This window comes from Leptidea sinapis, chromosome Z (genome assembly GCF_905404315.1).
Source record: "Leptidea sinapis chromosome Z, ilLepSina1.1, whole genome shotgun sequence".
NCBI classification, from domain to species: domain Eukaryota; kingdom Metazoa; phylum Arthropoda; class Insecta; order Lepidoptera; family Pieridae; genus Leptidea; species Leptidea sinapis.
The window spans coordinates 13,929,587-13,955,342 of record NC_066312.1 but is presented as its reverse complement, the minus strand read 5'-3'; the positions used below and the strand labels follow the sequence as shown (position 1 = coordinate 13,955,342).

General features: G+C 34.7%; 1 protein-coding gene across 4 annotated transcripts; it reads right to left on the bottom strand.

The window, feature by feature from the left end:
* On the bottom strand, positions 1-25,756 carry LOC126978553 (uncharacterized). Of its 4 annotated transcripts, none has more exons than XM_050827493.1 (12): positions 25,591-25,756; positions 25,279-25,407; positions 24,626-24,830; positions 9,784-9,893; positions 6,873-7,068; positions 6,136-6,303; positions 4,603-4,739; positions 4,227-4,358; positions 4,037-4,144; positions 2,789-2,818; positions 1,299-1,409; positions 1-526 (listed from the first exon to the last, which is right to left on the bottom strand). In XM_050827493.1, the coding sequence occupies exons 1-12, from the start codon at positions 25,657-25,659 to the stop codon at positions 386-388; spliced, it is 1,536 nt and encodes a 511-aa protein (XP_050683450.1). In that variant the 5' UTR covers positions 25,660-25,756; the 3' UTR covers positions 1-385. The 4 variants fall into 4 exon arrangements, with proteins under 4 accessions (XP_050683450.1, XP_050683451.1, XP_050683453.1 ...); XM_050827494.1 differs by having other exon boundaries at positions 4,239-4,358; XM_050827496.1 differs by lacking the exon at positions 2,789-2,818.

The window sequence follows — 25,756 nt, the reverse complement described above, 5'->3', positions numbered from 1 at the left end:
ACAATTACAACACTTATTGTATCATATAAAGTGCTCAGATTATATTGTTAAAAATTCTTATTTGAAACTCTCTCGATAGCCCAATTAAATTTTTCAAATTAATTTATCAATATGATCAATGTTTTCATATCCAACTTTATATTACTCAACATCAAATATATAATATATACCTTATATGTTAACATTAAAACAACACTGAGAACTAACATTAAACACACAATTTCACCTTCCCTTGAACAGGTCGATCCTTTAAAGTACATAATCGTTTGAAACGTCCACACCACGAATTTATAATTCGTTATACGAGATGGTATATAACTTAACGTATATACAAGTCATTCTTGTTAATACATTTTTTATATACCGCCCCGTATACTGGCCTTAATCAGAGTTGCACATTGCGAGAAGCCTCTGCGTCCTGACGTGTGATATTGAAAGCCTCAGTTTTAACGAAGTCAACAGTTTTGTAGTCGGCGCGAGGCTCGGCAGAAAACGACTTGGAGTGATACACTCTTGGTTTACCATCCTGTAATTATAATTAATTATATATAATGATTGTTATAATTGGTATACAGAAAAGTTAGGGTTTATTGGACTTTTACTCTCCAACAAACTACGCACTTGTAGTGTAACCAGAACAAACCCTAGTAATAAGGCTGAGAGCTATTTTTTTTATGATAATAAGGGACGAGACGAGCAGGACGTTCAGCTGATGGTAATTGTTGCGCCCTGCCCATTATAATGCAGTGCCGCTCAGTTTTCTTAAAATACCCAAAAATTCTGAGCAGCACTGCAACTAAGCTCGTCACCTTGAGACATAAGATGTTAAGTTTCTCATTTGCCTAGTAATTTCACTAGCTACGGCGCCCTTCAGAACGAAACACAGCAATGCTTACACATTACTGATTCACGGCAGAAATAGGCGCCGTTGTGGTACCGATAATCTAGCTGGCAACCTGTTCGAATATGTTATAGGTAGGGTTTACTGGTTTAGTTTCAAAGGGCGGTAAAACGTAGTTTTTAATTTTAATATCACCTTGATTGAGAAAACGGTTTAACACGGACACAATATCGACGAAATGATCATTTAAATGCGCCATTTTTCTTTTATATAGGTGTTTATAGGAAACATTAAAATGCTGAAGCACTAATTTTTTTTTAAATAATATAATATATGTTTGCACCTACCGGGATTTGAACCCGGGACCTCTCGCTCAGAAGGCAAGTCACTAACCATTGGGCTATATGGGTCGTCACAAGAAAATATTTTTTTAAAAGATAACTAGCGACGTACGTACCTTGGTAGGCGATTTGGGACTTAAGTCCAGGTCCAAGTATTGCAGGGCATCAGACGTTCGCACAGTATCCTTTCGACTGGTCGAGGGCTGAGGCTGAGCACAAGCGTAGCCCTAAAATTTTATGGAATAAAGAAAAGGAAAAAAATACAAAAATTTTATGGAGATAGTCATATCATAATCTGTACGTATTACTAGCTAGATCTGATACAAAAAATACGTACTCGTTATCTAAGACACAATTCGAAAATATATATAAATAAAAGACTAGTTAATATAGTCTACCAGATAAGTCCACTTAGCTGTCTCAATTGTATACTATAAAGAATATTATGTAAGCTGAAAGAGATGACTAATGGTCAACAAAACACAAAAAATAAGCACCTAGCCAATAACCGAAAATATTTTTTATGACGATAAGGGCGAGACGAGCAGGACGTTCAGCTGATGATTAAGGATACGCCCTGCCTTTTACAATGCAGTGCCTCTCAGGGTTCTTGAAAATCTCTAAAATTCTGAACGGCACTCCAATTGCGCTCGTCACATTGAGACATAAGTTGTTAAGTCTCATTTCCCCAGTAATTTCACTAGCTACAGCGCCCTTCAGACCGAAACACAATAGTGCTTACTGCTCACACTGCTCTTGACGACAGAGAAAGGCGCCGTTGTGGTACAAATAATCTAGCCGGCATCATGAGCAAAGGAGCTTCCCACTCGTAGTCCAAAGTTCCAAAGTACATTATTGTATAAACAGGCTTAAAATGTTTAAAGCCTCTTAGACAGAAAGTAATTAAAATAATTTTAAAATTAAGAAAACATTCGTTTATAATTTATTGGCAGTCAATCAATCGGTAGATTAAACTCGGGTAATTCCGGACCTTAATTGACCGTAAGATTTAGTGTCATTAATTTATTACCATAGTCATGATTTTTATTTTACGCACAGTAAGTATTACGAGTGAGAGAATGATAAGCACCGCCGTTACTATTTTCTCTAATCTTCTAATTAATTAATTAATTGCGACGAGGCAACCACCGATAACAATTTGAAATTTCTTTGTGAATCTATGTATTACTCGAAGTTAAAAAAAAAAAAGCTTTTTATGCCTTTTTAAGTAAGTGATACGATCGGCGCCCTAGCCCTAATTATGTGAAGGGGGATGTACCACAGGTTCTATTCTTGATATTTTCTTGTTAACACAACTTTCGAATCGTCCTTTTTTAATGCTATGTAACAAAGCAATGGTAAATAAAGAAATGCTAGTGATAGAAAGAACTATAAGTGCAGTGTTGGTTTGGGCCAGATTTCCAAATTCCAACCACTCCAACGTCATATCTATAGAAAACTCTGCAATGGTATATTTCTACCCTCTAATGATACATTACAAAATCTATTCTAAGCTTAGGTCACATAAAATGTGTTAATTTGAAAGCTATTTCAAAATAACAGATTATATGTGATTCGGTATTAACAAATTAAAGGCGTTAGTTACCTCACATATTCCATACACATTATGATAGTCCTTAAACAATTTAAGATAATACAATTTAATAAAATATATAATCTATATATATAAAAATGATTTGCTGTTCGTTAGTCTCGCTAAAACTCGAGAACGGCTGGCCCGATTTGGCTAATTTCGGTCTTGAATTATTTGTGGAAGTCCAGGGAAGGTTTAAAGGTGAATAAATATGAAAGTGTTCGGAATTAAATAAAACCAACAATTTTGTTTTTCCTTTGATGTGTCCCCCGCCGTCCGATATTTGTTTTGTATGGACATATTTTCTATGAGAGACTAGACTTATATCTTAGATATTGATTTCAAGTATAGGATGCAGTAGGTACGATATCTGCCAAGAGTTTGCTTGAGCCGAAGTAACGCAAATCATGAAAATAAGTTTGTTCTTTTACATTTTTAAAATACTATACTTAACGCAGGAAACAATAGGAACACATATAAAAAAAATACTTTAAGTAGTGTGAGTGAACATACAGGTGTGGTTCATTTTAATTAAATCTACAGTGTCTATACAAAAGGCAGATGTGACTATGTGTATGAAACCGGAGTGGGTCGCTAGTAAGACTCGGAAACAAATTACTATTACTACCCGTTTACACTATCTCTGGTGTCTGGACCTGACGTCGATGACGTCACATCGTCGCTTTGCTACGGTGTGCAAAACAAGCATCACTTAATAATATCCTGATATTATTATTAATATCAAAAATTAATTTAATTATAAATAAACAACGATATTTTTTCTGTATTATAGATGTAAAGGTGTTGTGTTTTGATGCTCATTGTACGTTATATATAAGTAAAATGATGAAAAATCAATGAAAGCATCTAGGTTAAGTACAAAGAGTATATTTTATTGTTCTGACAGAAATATTAACATCAAAAGTCAAAACGTAAGAATGAAAACTTGAAAAAAGCAGTTATAGCACGAAAATATCACAACGTGTATGTACCTAGCGGTAATGCACTGCAAACCGTACTGACGCAACAATACGGGCGCGAGGGGATCGAATTTACGTTCCAGCGAGGTCCAGAAACAATGTTCCCGTGTAGTATATTACTCGACATACAGATGTTTACACCTACCAGAATTCAAACCAAAGACCTCTAAGCTCAGAAGTCAGCGACACTAACCGAAACTGTCTACAATTTGGTTAAGTCTTTCTGAAGCCTGTCGTGACCATGGGCCCATTCAATCCCTTATTTAGAAAAAATACTTACTTGGGCGACGTGTTCAATTTGGACGACGGTAGTGTTGGCGATTCTGGGTTTCAACGCACGATCAACAATTGGCGGCAGCGAGGATAAATTACAGTACTGCTGCAGTGACTGAAATATATAAATGCATTAAGAGACGCGCAAACGACAAAATATTCGAAATATTAGTATGGGTTAGTAGGTTGGTATTTACATGGTGTCTTACATGTGTCAAGCAACATTCTTCATTTTCATCAACTCTTGGCTTGAAAGTTCTCGCTTGTACAGCGGAAGCGGATGTAGACGCCGACATTCGGGAGGATGAACGAATCCACGGGAAAGGGGGCTAAAAGTGAAAAATAAAGTTGACATTGTTGGTAAAATTTTAAAGTACAAGAAGTAAGAATTACTGTGCTATTCAAAAAGATAGATTCGCAATTTGCAATTCGCTCCAACACGTGGTTTTAATGATCCCCTCTATAAATTAGCTTTATCGATTTAAATAGATAATAATAGTGATTTAAGAAACCTTAATGAAAATATACAAAGGTAAACGAAAAAGAAAAGTTAGGTCTACAGTCTTTACTAACAGAATTATCAATCTCAATCTCCGGCTCTTGTAGTTTTGGTCCTTCTCTCTCTCCTTTTGTCCTCTCCTCTAGTTGGAATGACTCTTTCGGGTCTAATATTGTAACTGTTTTTGGCGGCCTGGGTGGAACCGGTGGTCCTGAAATAATCAATTTGTCATTATTTATTAGATTCTTTCATGTTGATACTGTTATTTTTTTTAACCAGTAATAGGATTAAGTTACTTAAGACCAAGCCGTGCGCGATAACTTGAGATTAGATTATTTCTCAACCCCTTTACGATTTGCATCACAGCATAACTGTTCGTCCAACTATCTACTTGTAGCATGTCTGACGATATTAGATTAAATTAGCGACCAATAGCTCCAATCGCGGTAAATGACGCTCTTGCAATTAACTATAGTTTTAAATAAGAGTGTGAGGGTTATTTCATTAGGCGAGAAAGACGCATAAACGAAATATGAGAATACATAATATAATACCAGTATAGTATGGCAGAAGAACCATAAAAGCAGAAAAAATAATGTGTGGGGTGAGACTGATTGATTGAATTCCGAATGAATAATACGAGCGCGCTGTGGTCTGAAAGAAGAAAGGAATGTAAGAAATGGTTTGGACACGTGGAGCTAAAGAGTCAAGAAATATAACATATCTTAATTAATATATCTATATATAAATTCAGTGTCCTGACGTTTGTTTCCAGTGAACTCCTAAACTAATTCACGAATTTTAATGGGGAATAATAACTTAATGGAGTGCAGTTTAGTCAAACTTAGGGATAGGATAGTTTTTATTTCGATTTGGGAGCCATAATAATTTTTATTTCCAATAATATTTGTTTTGTATGGACATATTTTCTATGAGGGAAATTATTGACGCATGCTTTTAGTTTTGCTTTGAAACAATTATATAATAAAACAGGGAGCATATTATACGAAATTATTCTTGATGTTAAGAAATATTATTGACAAATTCATAAAAAAACAGTATTTTATTGATTATGTACAGAACGTCTGTTGAGTCAGCTAGTCAAATATATATAAGGCAAATATGTGTAGGCAAGTCAGTCACGGGAGACCTCGTAGCATAATCGTCAACCAAATTGGCGAAGTTTTGAAAAAGGAAAGGTCCGAAGCACCCAGAAGCGGCGAGTATGAAAATAGTAATGAATGTAGAGGAAGCGCGTCAGGTTAGTAATGATGGAATCAAGAGGCGTTCTGTTCTCTCTGCCTACTCCGACGGGAAAGAGGTATAAGTGTGTGCATGTGTGTCTGAGTGTGTATGTGTGTATATAATACAAGTCAACCTTATCTTTATTTAGTAGTAGTAGGCTCTGAATAAGGACATAATTTTTTTTTCAAACTAAACCAAATAATTGAATATTGAAGGTGAAGATATTGATAAGACTGGAGAGCAAGTAATAGGAGTAGAGTCATGTTCGAGTGTTGCACTGTTGGACGAGTGCAGGGTTATGACGCCAATTCACGTAGGTCTCAAGTTATCACGTTCGATTAATAAATTTAAGCCCGCCAAACCTTCAAAAACTTCAGTTCTTCTGGGACTGCGTCGCGATGAAGACTTCTCTCGGCTACCTGTAGATGATCTAACACGCAATTTGTTACGTTTAGTATTCGATCTACCCTCAGCTACATTCTCTGCATCCGGCACTCGTCTTACGTAGGATCTTGTAAGGGTCCAATTTTCTGTAAGATCAGTAATTCTAATCAATTTGTAGGCAATGCCATCAACCTGTATAATATACGTATCTTAAAATCATAAATAAAAATTAAAAATATCATAATAAAAACACGTTTTAACCTAACATGGTTCAACGTAATTTACTAATCCAATTTTTCTTACTAAGTCATATTTAATAAGTACAACACTTGGATATAAAAACAAGAGTAGTACTGTTGCATCATTCGTAGATACAATTAATAATTTCGATTTCGAAACACGCATAAAATCATGGGCTCAGGTCAAATGCGCATGCGCTGCAGGTAAGATAATGAACTTATAAAAAAGTACAATTGCGAAAACATTAATGCATAATAAATGAATCTTTAATGTCTGTTTTAAAATTTTCCTGAAACAATAACGATTATAGTTTGCAATTGCCGTGGTAAAGTTAAGGTCGCGCTACATTATCAAACCAAAGCCCATAGCAAGTTGCACGGAAATGTTCTTTTCTTAATCACAGTTAGTCTCTGTTCATCTTCCATTTTGTTAGCTTGCAGCCCCATTTCTGGAAATATATTTTGAAAATACATACCTACATTCATTTGACTAGCATTGAGCGATTTGCATTCCTCGTCGCTAAGGTTTGATTCAGTTTCCGAGAGATCAACATTATTTACGCGTATCTGCGGTTGACTTAGATAAAGATGACTCTTGTCTGATACAATATCGAAAGACATTGAGCCAACAACTATATTTTTGGGATCAAACGAAAATGCTCTTTGAGAGTCCTAAAAGCACAATAAAAACATAAAAGTAAATAAAAACATTTAAAGCTAATAATTATTCAAACTTAAATAGCAGAAAAGCACAACTAAGCAAACATTTCGGACATAAATTAAATCAAGCGCACTTCGGATGTACTGTTTTCGATCAACTATGACGTCAGAAGCTGTCACCCGAGAACATTATGGGAACGCAGCATTAGTAAGTGCAACGGATGTCCTAAATTTAAATAATTATTGTAATATTATTTGTCTCATTGAAAGTCAATGTGTCGTTGAGTAGGATCAGATCTTTTGTATTAAATAACAAATTCTATGTTAGACCTTCTATTAGCAACAAGATCCAGTAAACGTCCGTTAGAATCAAACAAAATATTTAAAAAATCAGTGTCCGGTAAAAGTCAGTCAGAGAAAAAAAAATTCAAAAATCAGTCAAGAATACTTAGGCGGGGTAACTAACCTTAGCAATTACAAATATGTAAAAGTACCGGTTAAGCAAAAAAAGATAGTTACACATAACTTTAACTGCTAACCGTTACCGTCCAATCGTCGCCGGTTAAAATTATTGTTAAATTAAAATAGGTAAATAGTTACCTGTTAAAAAATTTAAAAAATATTCGATATTAGCTTGATATTTCACTTTTTAACATTAACTATGGCAAGGAAGACGATGGTGCAGCGCATTCCGCGGCCTATGTTAAAGTCAACGTTATTGTTAACGTTAAATGTGACTTAAACCTTAACTATAACAGCTAACATAATGCAACCCAGCTTTTGAAGCTAAGTTAAAGTTAGCCGTTTATTCAAAGTCAGTTTTATAAGTTGCGTTGTCTTTGTCGGAATTAAGAAGACAAAATAGTTGAATATAGCTAGTACATTACTAAATATGTTTGTCACTTTAAATAAATAAATCCACCTCAAAGCTGAAGGGATAAATCCAATTACGTCACAGGCCGATTACAAAATCAGCCAAAGTGCGTCAATGTATAATAACGACTGACAAAGGAAAAACATGCGTCGATACGTCAACATACGTCAGTTGTCAATAGACTTGTCAGCCACAAACCCGTAACTCATTCACAATAAATAAACGGAACAGAAGGACAGTTTCGGTAAAAGAGCCAGAAGACGTATAAATCTTTTGATAAACACCTATATGAACTGTTTGTCTGAAATTAGTTACGACTTAAATAATTGAAAAGCAAGTAATAAAGACTAAAAAGTTTAGTCATATAAAGTTGAAGTTATTTAAAAAATTACAATGTCGTACAGATATTACAGAAGATTACTTAAGCTGTCTTTTTGAACATTTTCACAATCGAGAAAAATGTTAACATCAAGGAATTTGTCAACGAAAACGTATAAACAAAATAAGAATACAAATAGGCAACGACCAAAAAAAATATGCGGAACAACCGGTAAGCCGCACAACATAGCCACTTTTGGAATTTCATACAACTTCATAAGTACTTACTTCAACTTCGTAAATACTTATGTTGTTTAATATTAAACTGTTAATGTTATGATAAATTAGGATTTTCATTTACTATAAAGCTTCAATTATCTTTTCTGTTCCGTTTATTAATTGATATGCCCATATAGATAGATAGAGTTAGGAAATGTGATTCATATTATCACCAGAATTGTTTGCAACGTGCAACATTTGTTTTTTCTAGGGGTGTCGAATATAGACATACCTTCGAACGCACATATCATTCCGAATTCTGGAGAGAGAGAAATAGTGGCAATACTATTATTTCATCTCTTTCATATGCCTGGTGCCTATTTACCTAATTACATTACCTACAGCTAGAATAGGAATACCAGTCCAGTCTCTGTCTATCTATAAAATATCCAGTCTTGAACTTTTGACACTCAGTCAGGTCGGTTCGAAAGGCTGTCAGATCCATTTTAAGTAAACTAAATATGGATATTATCCTAATGTGAAATAATTGCAGCTATTAATAAATTAACAAATACGAGACGCGTTAAACGCGCGAATTGTCCGAAAATATTTTTTAACATTAATTTAACCAGAAAAATGTGTCGAAAAGATGAAAAGTCTTGTAATTAGTTAGTCTGGTTTGATTATAGCAGTCATTTTTTTTTTAATTATGTAAGAAAATGAATATATTATGCTAGTTACGATACGAACGGTCCCACAGGAGTTAATAATGGCGTGCGCGGTCAAACGGGATTTATGAACCCCGCACAAATATAATTCGTGTGAAAGTTAGCGGCACACTAACTCCCGTCTCCCGCACTCGGACCTGCGGATAGCCGTTTGTAGTGAATATTGTATACAGTCCCTTATGTCAAAGTTATATGTTTTTTTTTACTTTTAAAACGTTCGCTTTTTAGATAAATAAAACAGCTATTTTCTCTTGTTAGACCGATAAAAATATTACCAGTAGTTTAGAAGCAGTAGCAAATTTGAAGACGGCTACATTTCAATAAGTTACATGGTATTTCACGTATTGCAAAATTATGTCAGTCCCTAACATATATATTTTTTAATTCTCCCAGCTAACTCATTGCAGAGCATTAGGTCCTCAAAGCTGATCATTTCACGATACAATGCTTCTTGAGATCGATTTTGATAAAGTTGAAAATTTGTGTTGCAAAAATATGTTCATCCAAAGTACGCTTGATTTCAAACTCTACGAATAATAAGATAGAAATTAATTAGATTTAATTGAAAAAAAAAATGAAAATAAATACCGGCGCACGCACTCCAGTTATGCATTCAGATATCGGTATGTAGGGTCCAGTACCTTCTGGTAATTCGTATGGATCATTCATAACTGTTACTGAACTGTTTTGATATGTGCCTATAATAGGAAGTTTTTTTTATATAAGTACATACATTATAAAACCATTCAGCAAATCAGCACTTAATAAAGACATTTAAACATAGCATGCCGTGATTGTATCCTCATTCAATGTAAGGGAACAAATCATCAGTGTTAAATATTTCCAATTTTGTAACATCGCACAGCAAACTACTCAGACATGGATAAGAAATAGACAGACAAGATTACGCCCAATAAATTGAAGAATACGCGGAATTGTCATGCAACAAAGGATACAACCATTGCAAGGAGCAGCACATAAATACAGTAAATGGAGGACATGCGCTGAGCTGACCAACATGCTATGTGGTCCTTAGAACCATGCAGACGGGAGGTGCTCATGGCACTCTGTCGCACGCCATCGTCACGTTCAAAAGAAAATTCTCTGAACTGGACATTAATACCATTCCTAAACCACAATTTGAAAAAAAAAATGATTTATTAAAAACAACATCGACTTTTGTTCCAGTACCAAGTTAATTAATTAAGTAAATAATAAAATAATTAGTTACTTTTAAGAAAGCTTAGTTACATTAGTGTATTAGTGGATAATGTTGTAGGTTTTACAATTATTAATTTTGTTCAATTGTAATTTCGTAATTAAGACTTATTGTTACAACTGTTTATTATCTATATTAATATTATAAAGAAGAAAGATTTGATTGTTTGTTTGCATTGAATAAACTTCGAAACCACTGAACCGATTTTAAAAAATATTTCACTGTTCAGCTACGCTATCCCCGGGTGACATAAGCTATATTACATTTCCAAAAAAATTAGGGATCCTTACTAAAATTTTAATAATGTGACCCAAGGTGTAACAAAATGTACGCGGACGACGTCGCGGGCAATCAGCTATCCCTAATAAAGATATTAAAATAAAATGACGGGGATTGGTCAAAGGGCCGTCAAATAATAATTTAACACATAATTTACAGACATCTATCTACGGTTACTAGTTAACTTACCAATGTATTAAGCCGAGAATGTAGCACAAATACTTCTACACCGTAAGAGTTCTTTATGAGATAATAAAAAAATTAAGTCATTTTTCACTGCACCACTGCGATTAATAAGCACCCACAGGTCAAATGACATGGTCTCTGCCCGAATACTCCAGACAAATTAAAACACATGAGTACTAAAATATATGTAACGAGCGTTTGAGAGACAAACTGAATGAAAACTAACAATTGTCTTTGAGGGGTTTATAATAAAACGCGGTAACTTAGATTTGTCAATTTCGACTCAAGCTCACGACGCGAATGATTTATCTAGGGTCTGCCTGGCTCCTTATATGCCTGACGGGCTGTAGTGGGGAGAGCTAGCCGCAGGTCCCTGGAACGCCTATTGGTACCGCCCCATTTCAAATACTAAAGTTCCAGAATATTCCAGAGATTGCGCAGTGGGACCCGAGACAAAATCAATACTAAACTAGTTGGACGGCCATTTTGAACGCTATCAAACAAAGAAGATGTAACCTCGACGTTCTGTGGATTCGACAGGCACGATATGATGATCGTAAGAGGTAATTAAATTGAATGAAGCAATCCATAATTAAATATGTTACAATATTTTTATCTAGAAGACCAATCTCTTGTCAGACTCTTCTGAATCCTGCCATGGCAGTCAGTTAAAATATTATATTTTTATTCCACAGATAATCTCGTTGGATAGTAAAAAAAGGTAACCCCAGTTAATCTTGTTATAGAATATGACGTAATAACCACTAAAAAGGCCTGTAATGCTCTTGCGACTCCTCCGATGATGCGATTCCTCGGGTGTTTTATTTTCTAACGAACCACCATTTCCCTTGATTCATTGAGAGTCACGGTTTTATCAGTGGCAACTAATTTCAAGTACTGTCATACTGTCGGTGAGAATCTTGAAATAGTATCCGACGGGAGCTTACGTGATCGTTACACAAGCGCATTAAAAGATGAAGCTGCGCGTGCCTAAGGGTAGTGGTATGTGTTAATATGTATGTGTAGTTCCTGCGAGACGACACCTATGCCGGAAAATATATGTATTTGGCGCTGATGATGAATGAAGAGAATTGCTAAGTAAATACAATAATGTTTAGTTTCGTTACCAAATAAGTTGTTATGGAAGAGGAGAGCAAACGAGCATAAGGTTGGCCTGGCGGTATGTGATCACCGCACTATATACTCTATTGTAACATGGAATAAGTTTTTATGAAAGAGCAGGGCAAACGAAAATAAGGTTCACCTGGCGGTATGTGATCACCGCACTATATACTCTATTGTAACATGGAATAAGTTTTTATGAAAGAGCAGGGCAAACGAAAATAAGGTTGACCTGGCGGTATGTGATCACCGCACTATATACTCTATTGTAACATGGAATAAGTTTTTATGAAAGAGCAGGGCAAATGAGCATAAGGTTCACCTGGCGGTATGTGATCACCGCACCATATACTCTATTGTAACATGGAATAAGTTTTTATGAAAGAGCAGGGCAAACGAAAATAAGGTTGACCTGGCGGTATGTGATCACCGCACCATATACTCTATTGTAACATGGAATAAGTTTTTATGAAAGAGCAGGGCAAACGAAAATAAGGTTGACCTGGCGGTATGTGATCACCGCACCATATGCTCTATTGTAACATGGAATAAGTTTTTATGAAAGAGCAGGGCAAACGAAAATAAGGTTGACCTGGCGGTATGTGACCACCGCACCATATACTCTATTGTAACATGGAATAAGTTTTTATGAAAGAGCAGGGCAAACGAAAATAAGGTTGACCTGGCGGTATGTGATCACCGCACCATATACTCTATTGTAACATGGAATAAGTTTTTATGAAAGAGCAGGGCAAACGAAAATAAGGTTGACCTGGCGGTATGTGATCACCGCACCTCATACTCTCTTGTAACATGGAATAAGTTTTTATGAAGGAGCAGGGCAAACGGGGATAAGGTTCACCTGGCGGTATGTGATCACCGCACCTCATACTCTCTTGTAACATGGAATAAGTTTTTATGAAAGAGCAGGGCAAACGAAAATAAGGTTGACCTGGCGGTATGTGATCACCGCACCATATACTCTATTGTAACATGGAAGAAGTTTTTATGAAAGAGCAGAGCAAACGAAAATAAGGTTCACCTGGCGGTATGTGATCACCGCACCATATACTCTATTGTAACATGGAATAAGTTTTTATGAAAGAGCAGGGCAAACGAAAATAAGGTTGACCTGGCGGTATGTGATCACCGCACCATATACTCTATTGTAACATGGAATAAGTTTTTATGAAAGAGCAGGGCAAACGAAAATAAGGTTGACCTGGCGGTATGTGATCACCGCACCATATACTCTATTGTAACATGGAATAAGTTTTTATGAAAGAGCAGAGCAAACGAAAATAAGGTTCACCTGGCGGTATGTGATCACCGCACTATATACTCTCTTGTAACATGGAATAAGTTTTTATGAAGGAGCAGGGCAAACGGGGATAAGGTTCACCTGGCGGTATGTGATCACCGCACCTCATACTCTCTTGTAACATGGAATAAGTTTTTATGAAGGAGCAAGGCAAACGGGGATAAGGTTCACCTGGAGGTATGTGATCACCGCACCACATACTCTCTTGTAACATGGAATAAGTTTTTATGAAGGAGCAGGGCAAACGGGGATAAGGTTCACCTGGCGGTATGTGATCACCGCACCTCATACTCTCTTGTAACATGGAATAAGTTTATTGAAAGAAGAGTGCAAACGAGCACAAGGTTCACCTGGCGGTATGTGATCACCGCACCCCTTACTCTCTTGTAACGAAAACACCAGAGGAATCACAAGAGCGTTGCCAACCTTAAAGAGCGTTGAATAAATACATGGTATGTTAAGTACAAGTATAAATTCGTAAATTAAAAACACATTGGACCGTGGCGGGCGAGGATCGAACCGGGGCCGGGGGCTCCGTGGTGAGATTCAACGGTTCAAGCTATTGCGTCACCGACGGTTTTTTAAATACATCAATATTCATGACTGTCAGGTTCAAATAAAAGTAGGGACTTTTAAACATTATAGTGCCTCTATTAGGAGACTCCGCTCTTCCAAAGTATATATTTAACGGCACGCCCAAAAACACCACTCTGAATTTTCCACTCAAAACCGACGTGAAATAGCTTCTTTTCCGCTCTTCTATTTTTCGTTTGCTCTGTGGGCTACCCACACCCCTAATCCTCCTTCTCCTTATCCCAGAGACAAGTTACAGCACGGAATAAAAATAGGACACTATCAAACTAAGGTCCGGCCACATACGGAGTATTAGTGACATATCTGGTCTGGCACATTCCAGTATCATTAAAATTGGACCGGTGCAGAGCTGCTGGAATTGTCTGGGTCCAATGCCCTATGAACGGCTAAATACCTTGGCTTTGCCGGCTCTTTGATCTAATTGTTGCCGCCGAATTCCACGTTCGCACGACACGCCACAAATTACAATATATGTTCACCGTCTGGATTAGTGGCGGTCCTCCACAGTGCGGTTTTTAAGGAACTTTCTTCCACGTACAATCAAACTGTGGAATGAGCTTCCTTGTGCAGTTTTCCCATGACGATACCTTTCTAAAAGGCCGGCAAAGTTTATGTAATTTCTCTTGGCAGATGACCCGTACGCTCGTTTGTCATCCTTTTCTATAAAAAAGTAGTCTGGTATTTTTTTTTATAATATAAAAGAGTGCCGATAAGTTTCTTCCTATTGGTGTTTCGTGAAGGTGGAGTAATATGAAAGTTCTATATCTCTCGAAAGAATCAGCAGCATTTAAAAAAAAGACAATAATGATATAAAGATAATAAGCGAAAAAATACGAAATCAATAATAAACAAAATCGTGTAATATACAGAGTAACTGGGGCAAATTGAGCTTGACTATCGCATATACATTAACAGTAGAAATACGATAAGTTAAGAAGAATTGTTTATATTCTATGTAACACAACATTCTTTAGTGTCGCTGAGTAGCTTCGATCAAGTTTCGAAGGCAGGCTTGAGGTGAATAGATTGAAACAATAGCAGAATACGATTTAAGAGCCAGTTGTAAAAAATACGAGGGTTTTGAAAAATACGAGCATTAGAAGCACTGGTTGCACGTTTAGGTTTCGTTCTACAATACATGATCTGAGCGTTTGTACTTATAACAGTAATTCAGATAGATTTAATACAATGAACTGCGCTGGATCTTTTATTCGATTCATATATAAATAATAGTATTCAGAAGGTCGACGTGAATGGAAGGAGATCTCCTGGGACTCTCTCCACAGAGATCTATTCTTGGACCGTTCCTCTTCCTTATCTATATAAATGAACTTCCTAATCTTATAGAAAAAACATAAGGTATATATAGTATTGTTTGCGGACGTTCACTTCACTGATGTTCAAAGTGAAAAAAGTTAACGATATTCTATCTGCCATCGTGTACTGGTTTAGCGCTAATAACCTAATGTTAAATAGCAAATAAACGAAATTTATAAAATTTACTGTACGAAATGTCAAAAACTAGATGCAAGTTTTTTTAAACAGAGAGGTGATAAAACCGGTGGAATCTACTATATTACTTGGCATTACTCTGAATTCCAAATTACAATGGGGATTAAAGGATTGGGAAACAGACATATTTCTGCAGCATACGCGATAAAAAAAGATTAGACAATTAACTGATACAGATACGGTGCGACTAGTTTACTTAAGTTATTTTCTATGGTATATTACTATGGGACAACGCTGCCGGGCTATCGTGCTATGTATAACCTAGGTCCTAAAGAATTATTGAGCGCAAAATTTAAAGAAATTAACATCTTAACTGTTAGTTCTCAATATATTCTTGATAGTGTTATATGTGCACATAAGTGAATTTGCTAGAAACAGTATAATGTTAACACTAGGAACATACATAAACTTATGGACATAATGCGTACTACTCGGCTAAGTCGAGTTAATAAGTCTTCTGTGGGGCGATGTAATATAATATTTTACAACAAGATCCCAGAAAATGTTCAAAGCAAATGTATTACGAAATTCAAAAGAAAGGTTAAAAAACGTTTGTGTGTTAAAGGTTACAGATTGGTTACAGTTTAATTATTGTATGATATTACTTTATAACCATATTTTTTATGAAAAACAAAAAGCCCGCTAAGTTTGTTACGCCCGTTCTTCTCAGGTTTGAGGCATACTTTTTGAAATGGGTGGTAGTTTTTGTTTTTCAATAAGTGATATCACATCCTAATTTGAATGAAAATATTTGAATTCTAGTTAGTAGCTCGAAGTTTCTCATGAAATAGACGGCCATATAGCCCAGTGGTTAGTGCCCTACTAAGCTGGAGGTTCCGGTAGGTAAAAACATTTATATGATGAATATAGATGTTTGTTTCCGAGTCATAGATGTATATAGTTTATAAGTATTTATATATGTCTATGTGCCACTAGTAATAGCTATGCCAAGTTTGGGACAAGATAATGTGTGTAAAATTGTGTCAATATCTTAATATATATAAACTAGCTGACCAGCAACGTCGTATTGCCTTATAACATATTTAAAAAAATTCAATTATTATAATTTTGGGGGTATAAAAGCGGGATGCAACTGATTCTCAGACCTACCAAATATATCGTACTAAAATTATTGTATTCGATTACCATCTTGCAACCCTACATCGGTTTTATGGATGGAACAGAATAATATAAATTCGCGATACAAAAACACTTGTAGATCTTAGAAGGGCGAAAATTTGAATTTGTATGTATTTTTCAATGCTGAATCATAATAAAATAAAAATAAATGTCAAAAAATTAAAAAAAAATTGCAGTGGACTATCCTTAACATTTAGGGATGAAAAATAGATGTTATTCGATTTTCAGACCTACCAAATATGCACCCAAAGTTTCATGAGAATCAGTCAAGCCGTTTAGGAGGAGTTTAACTACAAACACCGCGACACGAGAATTTTATATATTAGACTAGTTGTCCCGACAGACGTTGTTCTGTATATAATAAATAAAATAATGTTTTTATATGATTTTGTCAATTATATTATCATAACATCAAAAATTACTTCGTAAAATATGCACCCTGCTGTCGTAATGAAATTGTTTCACAGCAGAACTGTCAAACCGTGCGTCAATAAATTTTCTCATAGAAATTATGTATGGACACATCTAAGGAAAAACAAATTTGTTGTTTTTATTTAATTAAGCAGCATTTTCCTATTTATTCACCTTTTAAACCTTCTTTGGACTTCCACAAATAATTTAGACCAAAATTGCCAAATCGGTCCAGTCGTTCTCGAGTTTTAGCGAGACTAACAAAAAGAAATTCATTTTTATATATATAGATTACAAGTCACCTTGTTTGTCCGCGATGGAATCCTAATGAACGGATTTAAATGTGGATTACTTCAAGGAGTGCCCTTAAGTCCAATTTGAGACATAGGATAGTTTAAATTTCGATTTGGGACCCATACTTATTTTTTAATTCCAATATTAGTTTTGTATGGACATATTTTCTGTGAGAGAATTTATTGACGCACGGTTTGACAGTAAGTACTGCTACATAAACATGTGTTTTTGTAGTGTTTTACATTGTGTGACGGACGTTATTTCCATCTGAGGGAAAGAGTGAGAACGAAAAGTCATTTAGGTCAGACTAACGGCCGTTTTCTATTACCTATCTATCCCTAGCTTAACTTTCTAGAGATAGACAAATCTATCCTTTTACGCTTGCTTACATTTCAATAACCTATGGACATAAAGCATTGGATTTACGGCCGTTTTCAATAACTTATCTATCCTTAATTTAACTTACTAGAGGTAGACAAATCTATCATTTTACGCTTACTTACATTTCAGTAGCCTATTGACAGATAGCATTGGACTATTACTATATTGGACAGAACTATGGATAGATAAGATCATGTCATTAAACGGGGGCAGCAATGTATCCGTAAGTTAAACAAAAGGTAGATAGGTTATTGAAAACGACCGTATAACTATATTGGACATAACTATGGATAGGTAAGATCATGTCATTAAACGGGGTCAGCAATGTATCCGTAAGTTAAACTAAAGATAGGTAGGTTATTGAAAACGGCCGTAATAAATAGGTACATCGATACATACTAAACTTAATCTTACAACCCTGTGAAAAACTCAGCCATACCTTCTGGCTTTCCAAAGAAGTATCTACTCATAAAATAATTATGAAAGTTTGTATGAATGTATGGATGTCAGGATGTATGGACCTGTGAAATTATCAGCCCTACTTTCTGGCTTTCCAAAGAAGTATCTTTTTTTTATGGAATAGGAGGACAAACGAGCGTACGGGTCACCTGGTGTTAAGTGATCACCGCCGCCCACACTCTCTTGCAACACCAGAGGAATCACAGGAGCGTTGCCGGCCTTTAAGGAAGGTGTACGCGCTTTACTTGAAGGTACCCATGTCGTATCGTCCCGGAAACACCGCACAAGGAAGATCATTCCACAGCTTCGTAGTGCGAGGAAGAAAGCTCCTTGAAAACCGCACTGTGGAGGACCGCCACACATCCAGATGGTGGGGATGTTATCCTAACTTGTGGCGTGTCGTATCTTATTATCTACTCATAATATAAATATGAAAGTTTGTATGAATGTATTGATGTCAGGATGTATGGACCTGTGAAATTATCAGCCTTACCTTCTGGCTTTCCAAAGAAGTATCTACTCATAATATAAGTACGAAAGTTTGTATGAATGTATGGATGTCTGGACCCCGGATGGAAGGGTTATTAATTTTAAGCGCCTGCAGTTCCTATTAATTTGCATTTTCAATGACTATCACTAAATCGCAGGGTCAATCCTTAAAAGAAGCAGGCATACAATTTAGGCATGCCATGTTTTTCCTTAGGCCTACGTGACTTGCTCACGCGTTTTTAAATCGCAAAATCTGCATGTTTATGCTGACTGAAATAAATAATTTAACATAATTTAGGACATAGGAATATATTGCAGTAACTACCTATAACTTTTCATTACTATCAACCATCATATACATACATCCCTACCTATCTATCCTTAGAAACTATAGCGTTTATAATACCTATTGGTGACATCATCATCAAAATTTTTCTTACAAATTATCATACATTACACAATATAGTTGTTCGAACACTTATATCTGGAGAACGGCTGTACTGATTTTCATTATTTTTAATTTGTTGGATTTGCCTCCGTCCCGAATCGCAGAATAATATAAAATTATTCAAAAATTGACGAAAAAATATATTTTTTTCTTTTATTTAAACTCATTATCACAATTTTCTAGAGGGTAATCTTTTTTATGGAAAAGGAGGACTAAAGAGCATTGCCGGCCTATATCTCTGGATCTACTAAACCGATTTTGAAAATTAAAAATTATAATACTTTTTCATAGTAGTTGTATTTGTAAAGTAAGTCGGAGTAAATTATTAACTTATATGGCAGAACAACGTTTCACATATTACAAATCTAGATAGATAGTCAGTTTAAGAGAACACGGTGTGTTTTAAACGATACACTAATGTTGAATCTTTGAAGAAATCTCTATCTATCTATAGAAACAGTGCCCAATATAAGTCCTGTATTAGCGCCTAAGGTGGCCATGTTGAATAAAGTTATTTTTCATTTATTTCTGCAGCTTCAATAAAATGTACATTCAAGATTTATTTAGAATATGTTACTTAAACAACATATACGCATTTAATTTGTTACAAAACATCTCAACCAGCAAAACTAAAGCAATTCAATTTCGATTATTATTTAGATTAGTTTTATAAATTAATTGATTTAATTCGCCTGAAATGTGCCATTTGAGCTACAGCTACAACAGAAGTACATAAAACTGAAAAGATAATCTATTACATAAATACATACAGGTTAAGTCTTAAATTACTTAATTAATGTTACTCATTCACTATCAACATTAATTTAAAAGATACACATGTTGTAAGTAGTAATGAACAACATGCGAAAAATAGCTTTACTAGTCAATACTAGTCAATAAAAGATTCATTTCTTAAAATTGGAAAAAAAAAAAAGATTTTAAAAGCAATTAAAGATCATAGTTATTATAATTAAAATATAAAATATGTAGGCTATAATTCCTGTCACAAAGTGTCTCCTTGCTCGTACGGCCAATAATTTAAATACGATTTAAGCACATATATTATACTTCAATGTCTACAATTTCAACATAGTAATGACCTCTTCAGTGGAACTTTTATATACCTACTCGAAGTTAGACGATGTTAATAAGCAGAGATATTGTAAAACACAAATATTATATCCTCTAATCTAATATATAAAATTCTCATGTCGCGGTGTTTGTAGTTAAACTCCTTCGAAACGGCTTGACCGATTCTCGTGAAATTTTGAGTGCATATTGGGTAGGTCTGAGAATCGGACATCTATTTTTCATCCCCCTAAATGTTAAGGTTGGTCCACGCCAATGTTTGTTTTTACTTTTTTCACATTTTTTTTTAAATTTGTTTGTTTATGAGTCAGCATTAAAAAATACATACAACTGCAAATTTTCACCCATCTCAAATCAACACTCACTTTTGTATCGCGATTTTAATATCGGCAATACAACGTTTGCTGGGTCATCTAGTATATTATAAAAGATAAGAAAAGAACTATATACAATAGTAAAGTATAGTTCCCAGAGAAACTAAATGCATCGTGTGACATATTAAAACGAAATGATACACTTCTTTAAATCAAACTGAAAAATATTATAATGAAAAACTGAATCCGTAAGTAAATCTATCTACGTAGATGTTTTTTTATCTCAACTGAATTCAGTGCATTCGAATTTAAATTATGTATATATATTGGAGACTTGTTGATTTATGTGCTGATCCTTTTGTTCAGATGCAAGATTTACATATATGACATCCGTCCATATGGTAAACTACAAGCTTCAATAAACACTAACATGCAAGAAAAACTTTCATAGAATACTAGCCGAACCGACAGCCGTTGTTCTGTATATAATAAATAAAATAATGGTTTTATATGAATTTGTCAATAATATATCATAACATCAAAAATTACTTCGTGAAATATGCACCCTGCTGTCGTAATGAAATTGTTTCACAGCAGAACTGTCAAACCGTGCGTCAGTAAATTGTCTCATAGAAATTATGTATGGACACATCAAAGGAAAAACAAATTTGTTGTTTTTATTTTATTTAGCAGCATATTCCTATTTATTCACCTTTTAAACCTTCTCTGGACTTCCACAAATAATTCAAGACCAAAATTAGCCAAATCGGTCCAGCCGTTCTCGAGTTTTAGCGCGACTAACGAACAGCAATTCATTTATATATATATAGATAGGCGTAAATAAAATTAAGAATTAGTCCTGTAAATAATTTGCAAACTATTCTATAACGGGCATATACTAATTTGTATACCTAGTGCATTTGCATTTTCATATTTTTTCAAATAAGTACGTATGCAGTAAAAACAACGAACCTATGTACGAACATAGGTTCATAGAACATAGGTACGAACCTATGTTAATAATTTCCTATACATGACATAGAAATAGAAAAAAATATCCCTTGAAGAACCTACTAAAGACAACTCTGGTATTTACGAACTTGGAGTGTATTCAGACGGGTCCAAAACCAGACTCAGACGAGGATGTGGCAGCCCTATCTGAGAATATTAAATTCATGCCATAGCATTTGTACCTAACAAACATTTCAGTCCAATGTCAATGTTGTTGCTGCTATTTGGAAATTCAATATTATCTGACAGTACTGCGGTAGTACAAGGGAAGCCTATCATCAAAGCCTCCGAACCTAGCTCAAATATATAGACCAAGAGGCACAGCAGAAATGATCCGCGTACGAACAGGCTAGGCAATGATCAAACACTGTACCTAATGGAAGTTGCTAGTGGTACGAATACCCATCTGACATCTGTCGTCAGTCAAGACGTACCCTTACACAATTCAAGCCAAAACTATTTATGAAACTACTTCATCTGAATAAGAATGATCTTCGCACTATCGTAGGCACAATAATAATAATAATATTGACACACTCTTACACAAATTATTTTGCCCCAAACTAGGCATAGCCTGTGCTATGGGTGCAAGACAACGATATATTTAATAAACATCCATGACTCAGAAACAAAAATTCATATTCATATAAATTAATTATTCATATAAATGATTGCACCTACCTGGATTCGAACCAGAGACCTCTTATAGGGTTTAAATATATATAAATATAAAAGATATTTTCAAGTTCACCATGTTCAGACTGACATACAGTCACCACATGTTACTGTAAAAAACGAGAACAATTAGTTCTTGTACTGCCAGTTGTTAAAGTGTCAAAACTCATAATATTTGTAGTACGTTGTAAATTTAAAATTGTACTGATGCTATTTAAAATAAAAATGTTTTATAGTATTTTGAGGTCCGATTTGCAGAAAGCTAATATAGACTCCAAATAAATGTTAGAATATTTATTCAATTATTTCTCCGACATTTCAAAGTATATCATTGTTCTTTGCAATCTGGAAACTTAACTGGATTGACTGACTGACTGTTGAGACTCAAAAACAACCTTATAAGAAATATAGAAGTAATATTACTTTAATAATAAAGTACAAAAAATAGGAAATGTGCAAACATCATCAACTTCTTTTTCTTCTTCTATGGATGGTCAATTGAAGCCTGCTCGCTAACAATGTACATACTCAGCAGCCAGTTTTTGGCCCCAAGTTACTCTGTGAATACTAATACTTAACATTTTAAATTGTTTATGACTGACTCAAGAAGACTGGAATAGGGTGTTGTTCCGCATTCTCGGAACCGGCTGCTAGTACTATAGAGACTAGGAGAACTGTTCAAAGTGGCAAGTGTTGAGAAAATACTACATTCATAGTTTGTTTGGGGCTGGACAGGAATCATCATCATAATGAGCCGGATGATGTCCACTGCTGGACAAAGATTCCATGACAATCAGTCCTATGTTTCCCTCATCCAACATATTCCAGCGATCATGAGCACATTTTATGATATTTGGTCCTTCTTGTGGAGCAAGCCAACTTCTTGTTCTAGTAGAAGACAGAGTGTTGAAAGAGAAGACTGAGACTGTTAACAAATTATAATAGACACAAATACATAATGACAATTCTAATTCCTCATGCAAATGCTGCATTGGCTGTTATAGACAAACACTCCAGTCTTATAGATGACAAACCTCTTGGTCCGATCAATTTGGGGTTACCAAATCTTTATGTGCTAGAAGTTTCGAATTTGTCATTTTAATTGGTCATCTCAAGTTTTGACCTCAATCCCAGAGATCATGTCTTAGACCTAAAGGGTAGCAACATAAAGGCATCTATTTTCTCAAAATTGATTCCTTTAGAATTCTTTTTGGTAGTCACCAGCCTGTTTTTCCTTCAGTAGTAAAAGAGAGTATGGCAGACAGTAATTACTTTTCATCAGGGGACTAGTTTGCTTGTTTTTTTTTATGAAAATAAGGGAGGGAGCAAGACATTCAGCTGATGGTAATTGATACACTCTGCCCATTACAATGCAGTGCCCCTCAGGATTCTTGAAAACCCCAAAAAATTCTGAGTGGCACTACAACTGTGCTCGTCACCTTGAGACATAAGATGTCAAGTCTCATTTGCCCAGTAATTTCACAAGCCACGGCGCCCTTCTCACCGAAACACAGTAATGCTTACACATTACTGCTTCACGGTAGAAATAGACGCTGTTGTCGTACCCATAATCTAACCGACATCCTGTGCAAAGGAACCTTTTGTGCTTCTATTTTATAGGAAAACCTTCTGGAATGATGAATGAGATCAATACAGGATTTCTACAGACTCGAAAGAGCTATAGAATGTTAATTCATTTCAGTAGGGCCAAATTTAAAAAAAAGATATGTTTCAGACGTCAGAAGACTCATCAGGACAGGCAATAAAAGTTTGTGGGCTTCTTTTTTATGACTAAGAAATGTAATTTGAAATAGATAAATGTGAGTTGTGAACTTGTATAATATACTTTAATTTATTAATTATTTTAAAATGTCTATACGTACAAACACATGTTACATTTTTTATTAAATAATCAATAATTTAAGGATAAAACTGATAATAACCTTTTTTTAATAACTAGTTAAAAGAAATTCAGAAATTAAAACAAACAAATAGAAACAATTTATGGAAGTAGGTGTTACTTTGAGGAAATCCATAATTATATAAATGATTTGAGTTTTCTTTAGTATTGATACTGAAAATTTACCAGATTTTGTTCATAATAATTGTGTAATCACTTATTTTGTAGGAAAAGTTTGTTGAATCTTTTAAAGTAATAAACTGACACGACCTGAAATTTTCATAAACATTATGTATAATGCAACCATGCAAAAATACTACCATGGAAAATAATTATGTGATATTCATACATATATTCATACATATATGAATTGTATATTATGCAATCAGTATTAAGTTCCATCAATCTTTAATAATACATATAATTTTTATTCGTCAATATTATTATTGCAATATTATATAATAAGAACTTGAAATATTTAATTTTAAAATTAAACAAAAAAGTCTAATTAATAATCTAGTTTACTGGTATAAGATTATTTTTGAATTCAGAATATTTATTTGTGAGAAATATATGTTTAAGTTACCTTTTCTCCTTGGTTCAGGTGAAGAACTTGTAGCCCTTAGCCCACAGCAACTGCATATTGCTTCAACCCACTTCACCATGTCTGCTTCACAATCAGCTTCTAAGTGGTATGTTCGCAATTGAGTTTGAATAGAGAACACCGAACCGCGGATTCTAGGATCTAGGGATCCACTACTATTGCGGGTCATGTGTAACCCAGCATCGACCTGGACAGTAATGATTGTACTTTAAAATATATATATTATCTAAGAATATTTTAATAATATTTCGCATTAATTTGAATATTCAGAAAATTCCAAGAATATATTATATAATATAATTCTTTTAAATCAGTAAATAAAAATATTTTTAAAAGGCACTGGCTATTGAAACAATTTTTTAAAACTTTGACTAAAGCAAATACCTCTGAATGTATGTGCACCCTGACTGAAGACAAAGTTATCACTGAGCCCGGTCTTAGTATACAAGCTGAGAGTAGATGATAATGACTTAAGCACTTGTGACAATGACATTACAACAAAATATTTTGATCCAATTTTAAGATTGACACTTAGTAAGTACTTTTTCTATCTAACTCTACAGGTTTATAAGGTGGCTGGAACCATAAGGTGGATGTTAAAATGGTTCAAATAGATCATGTCAACTTTTTATTACCTGTTCACATAGGTCAAGGTTTATAGTTCCTTTTAGACGTCTCCGATTTCGGTCTGAGTAATAATCCAAAAAATACTGGCCGGGAAGTTCGCCTGACTGTCGCAATGCAAACCACCTTCTTCTCCATTTCTAACAGGGATAATATGAAATAAGTCAACTAATGTTCAATTGAACACGGAAAACAGCCAATTTTATTGATAAAATTCGATGAGCGTACATAGTAATACATGTAATATAAGATTTTATACGGTTTAAATGCCAAATAATAAGCCTAGCTTTAACACAAGATAAGGTAATATAAATAACACTCACCGTTTTAAATATTCGTCTAGTGGGGGGCGACTTTGTCAACCACCCCTCATAAACTATATTTTTGGACATTTTAATTGATAATCACTAGTTTTAAGTGACTCACTAAAAACAATTTCAGATTTTTTAAATAATATCTTTAGTTTATAGTATATCCATATTAGTTAGG

Bases quoted from the DNA above. Each gene is read 5' to 3' on its own strand.
- LOC126978553 (XM_050827493.1), bottom strand. From the start codon at position 25,659: ATGTCCAAAAATATAGTTTATGAGGGGTGGTTGACAAAGTCGCCCCCC. The intron at 7,069-9,783 runs GTATTTATTTTC...TTGTGCTTTTAG, and splicing joins TAACTGGAGTGCGTGCGCCG to GACTCTCAAAGAGCATTTTC. The intron at 1,410-2,788 runs GTAACTAACGCC...ATAAAATTTTAG, and splicing joins ATGTGTATGGAATATGTGAG to GGCTACGCTTGTGCTCAGCC.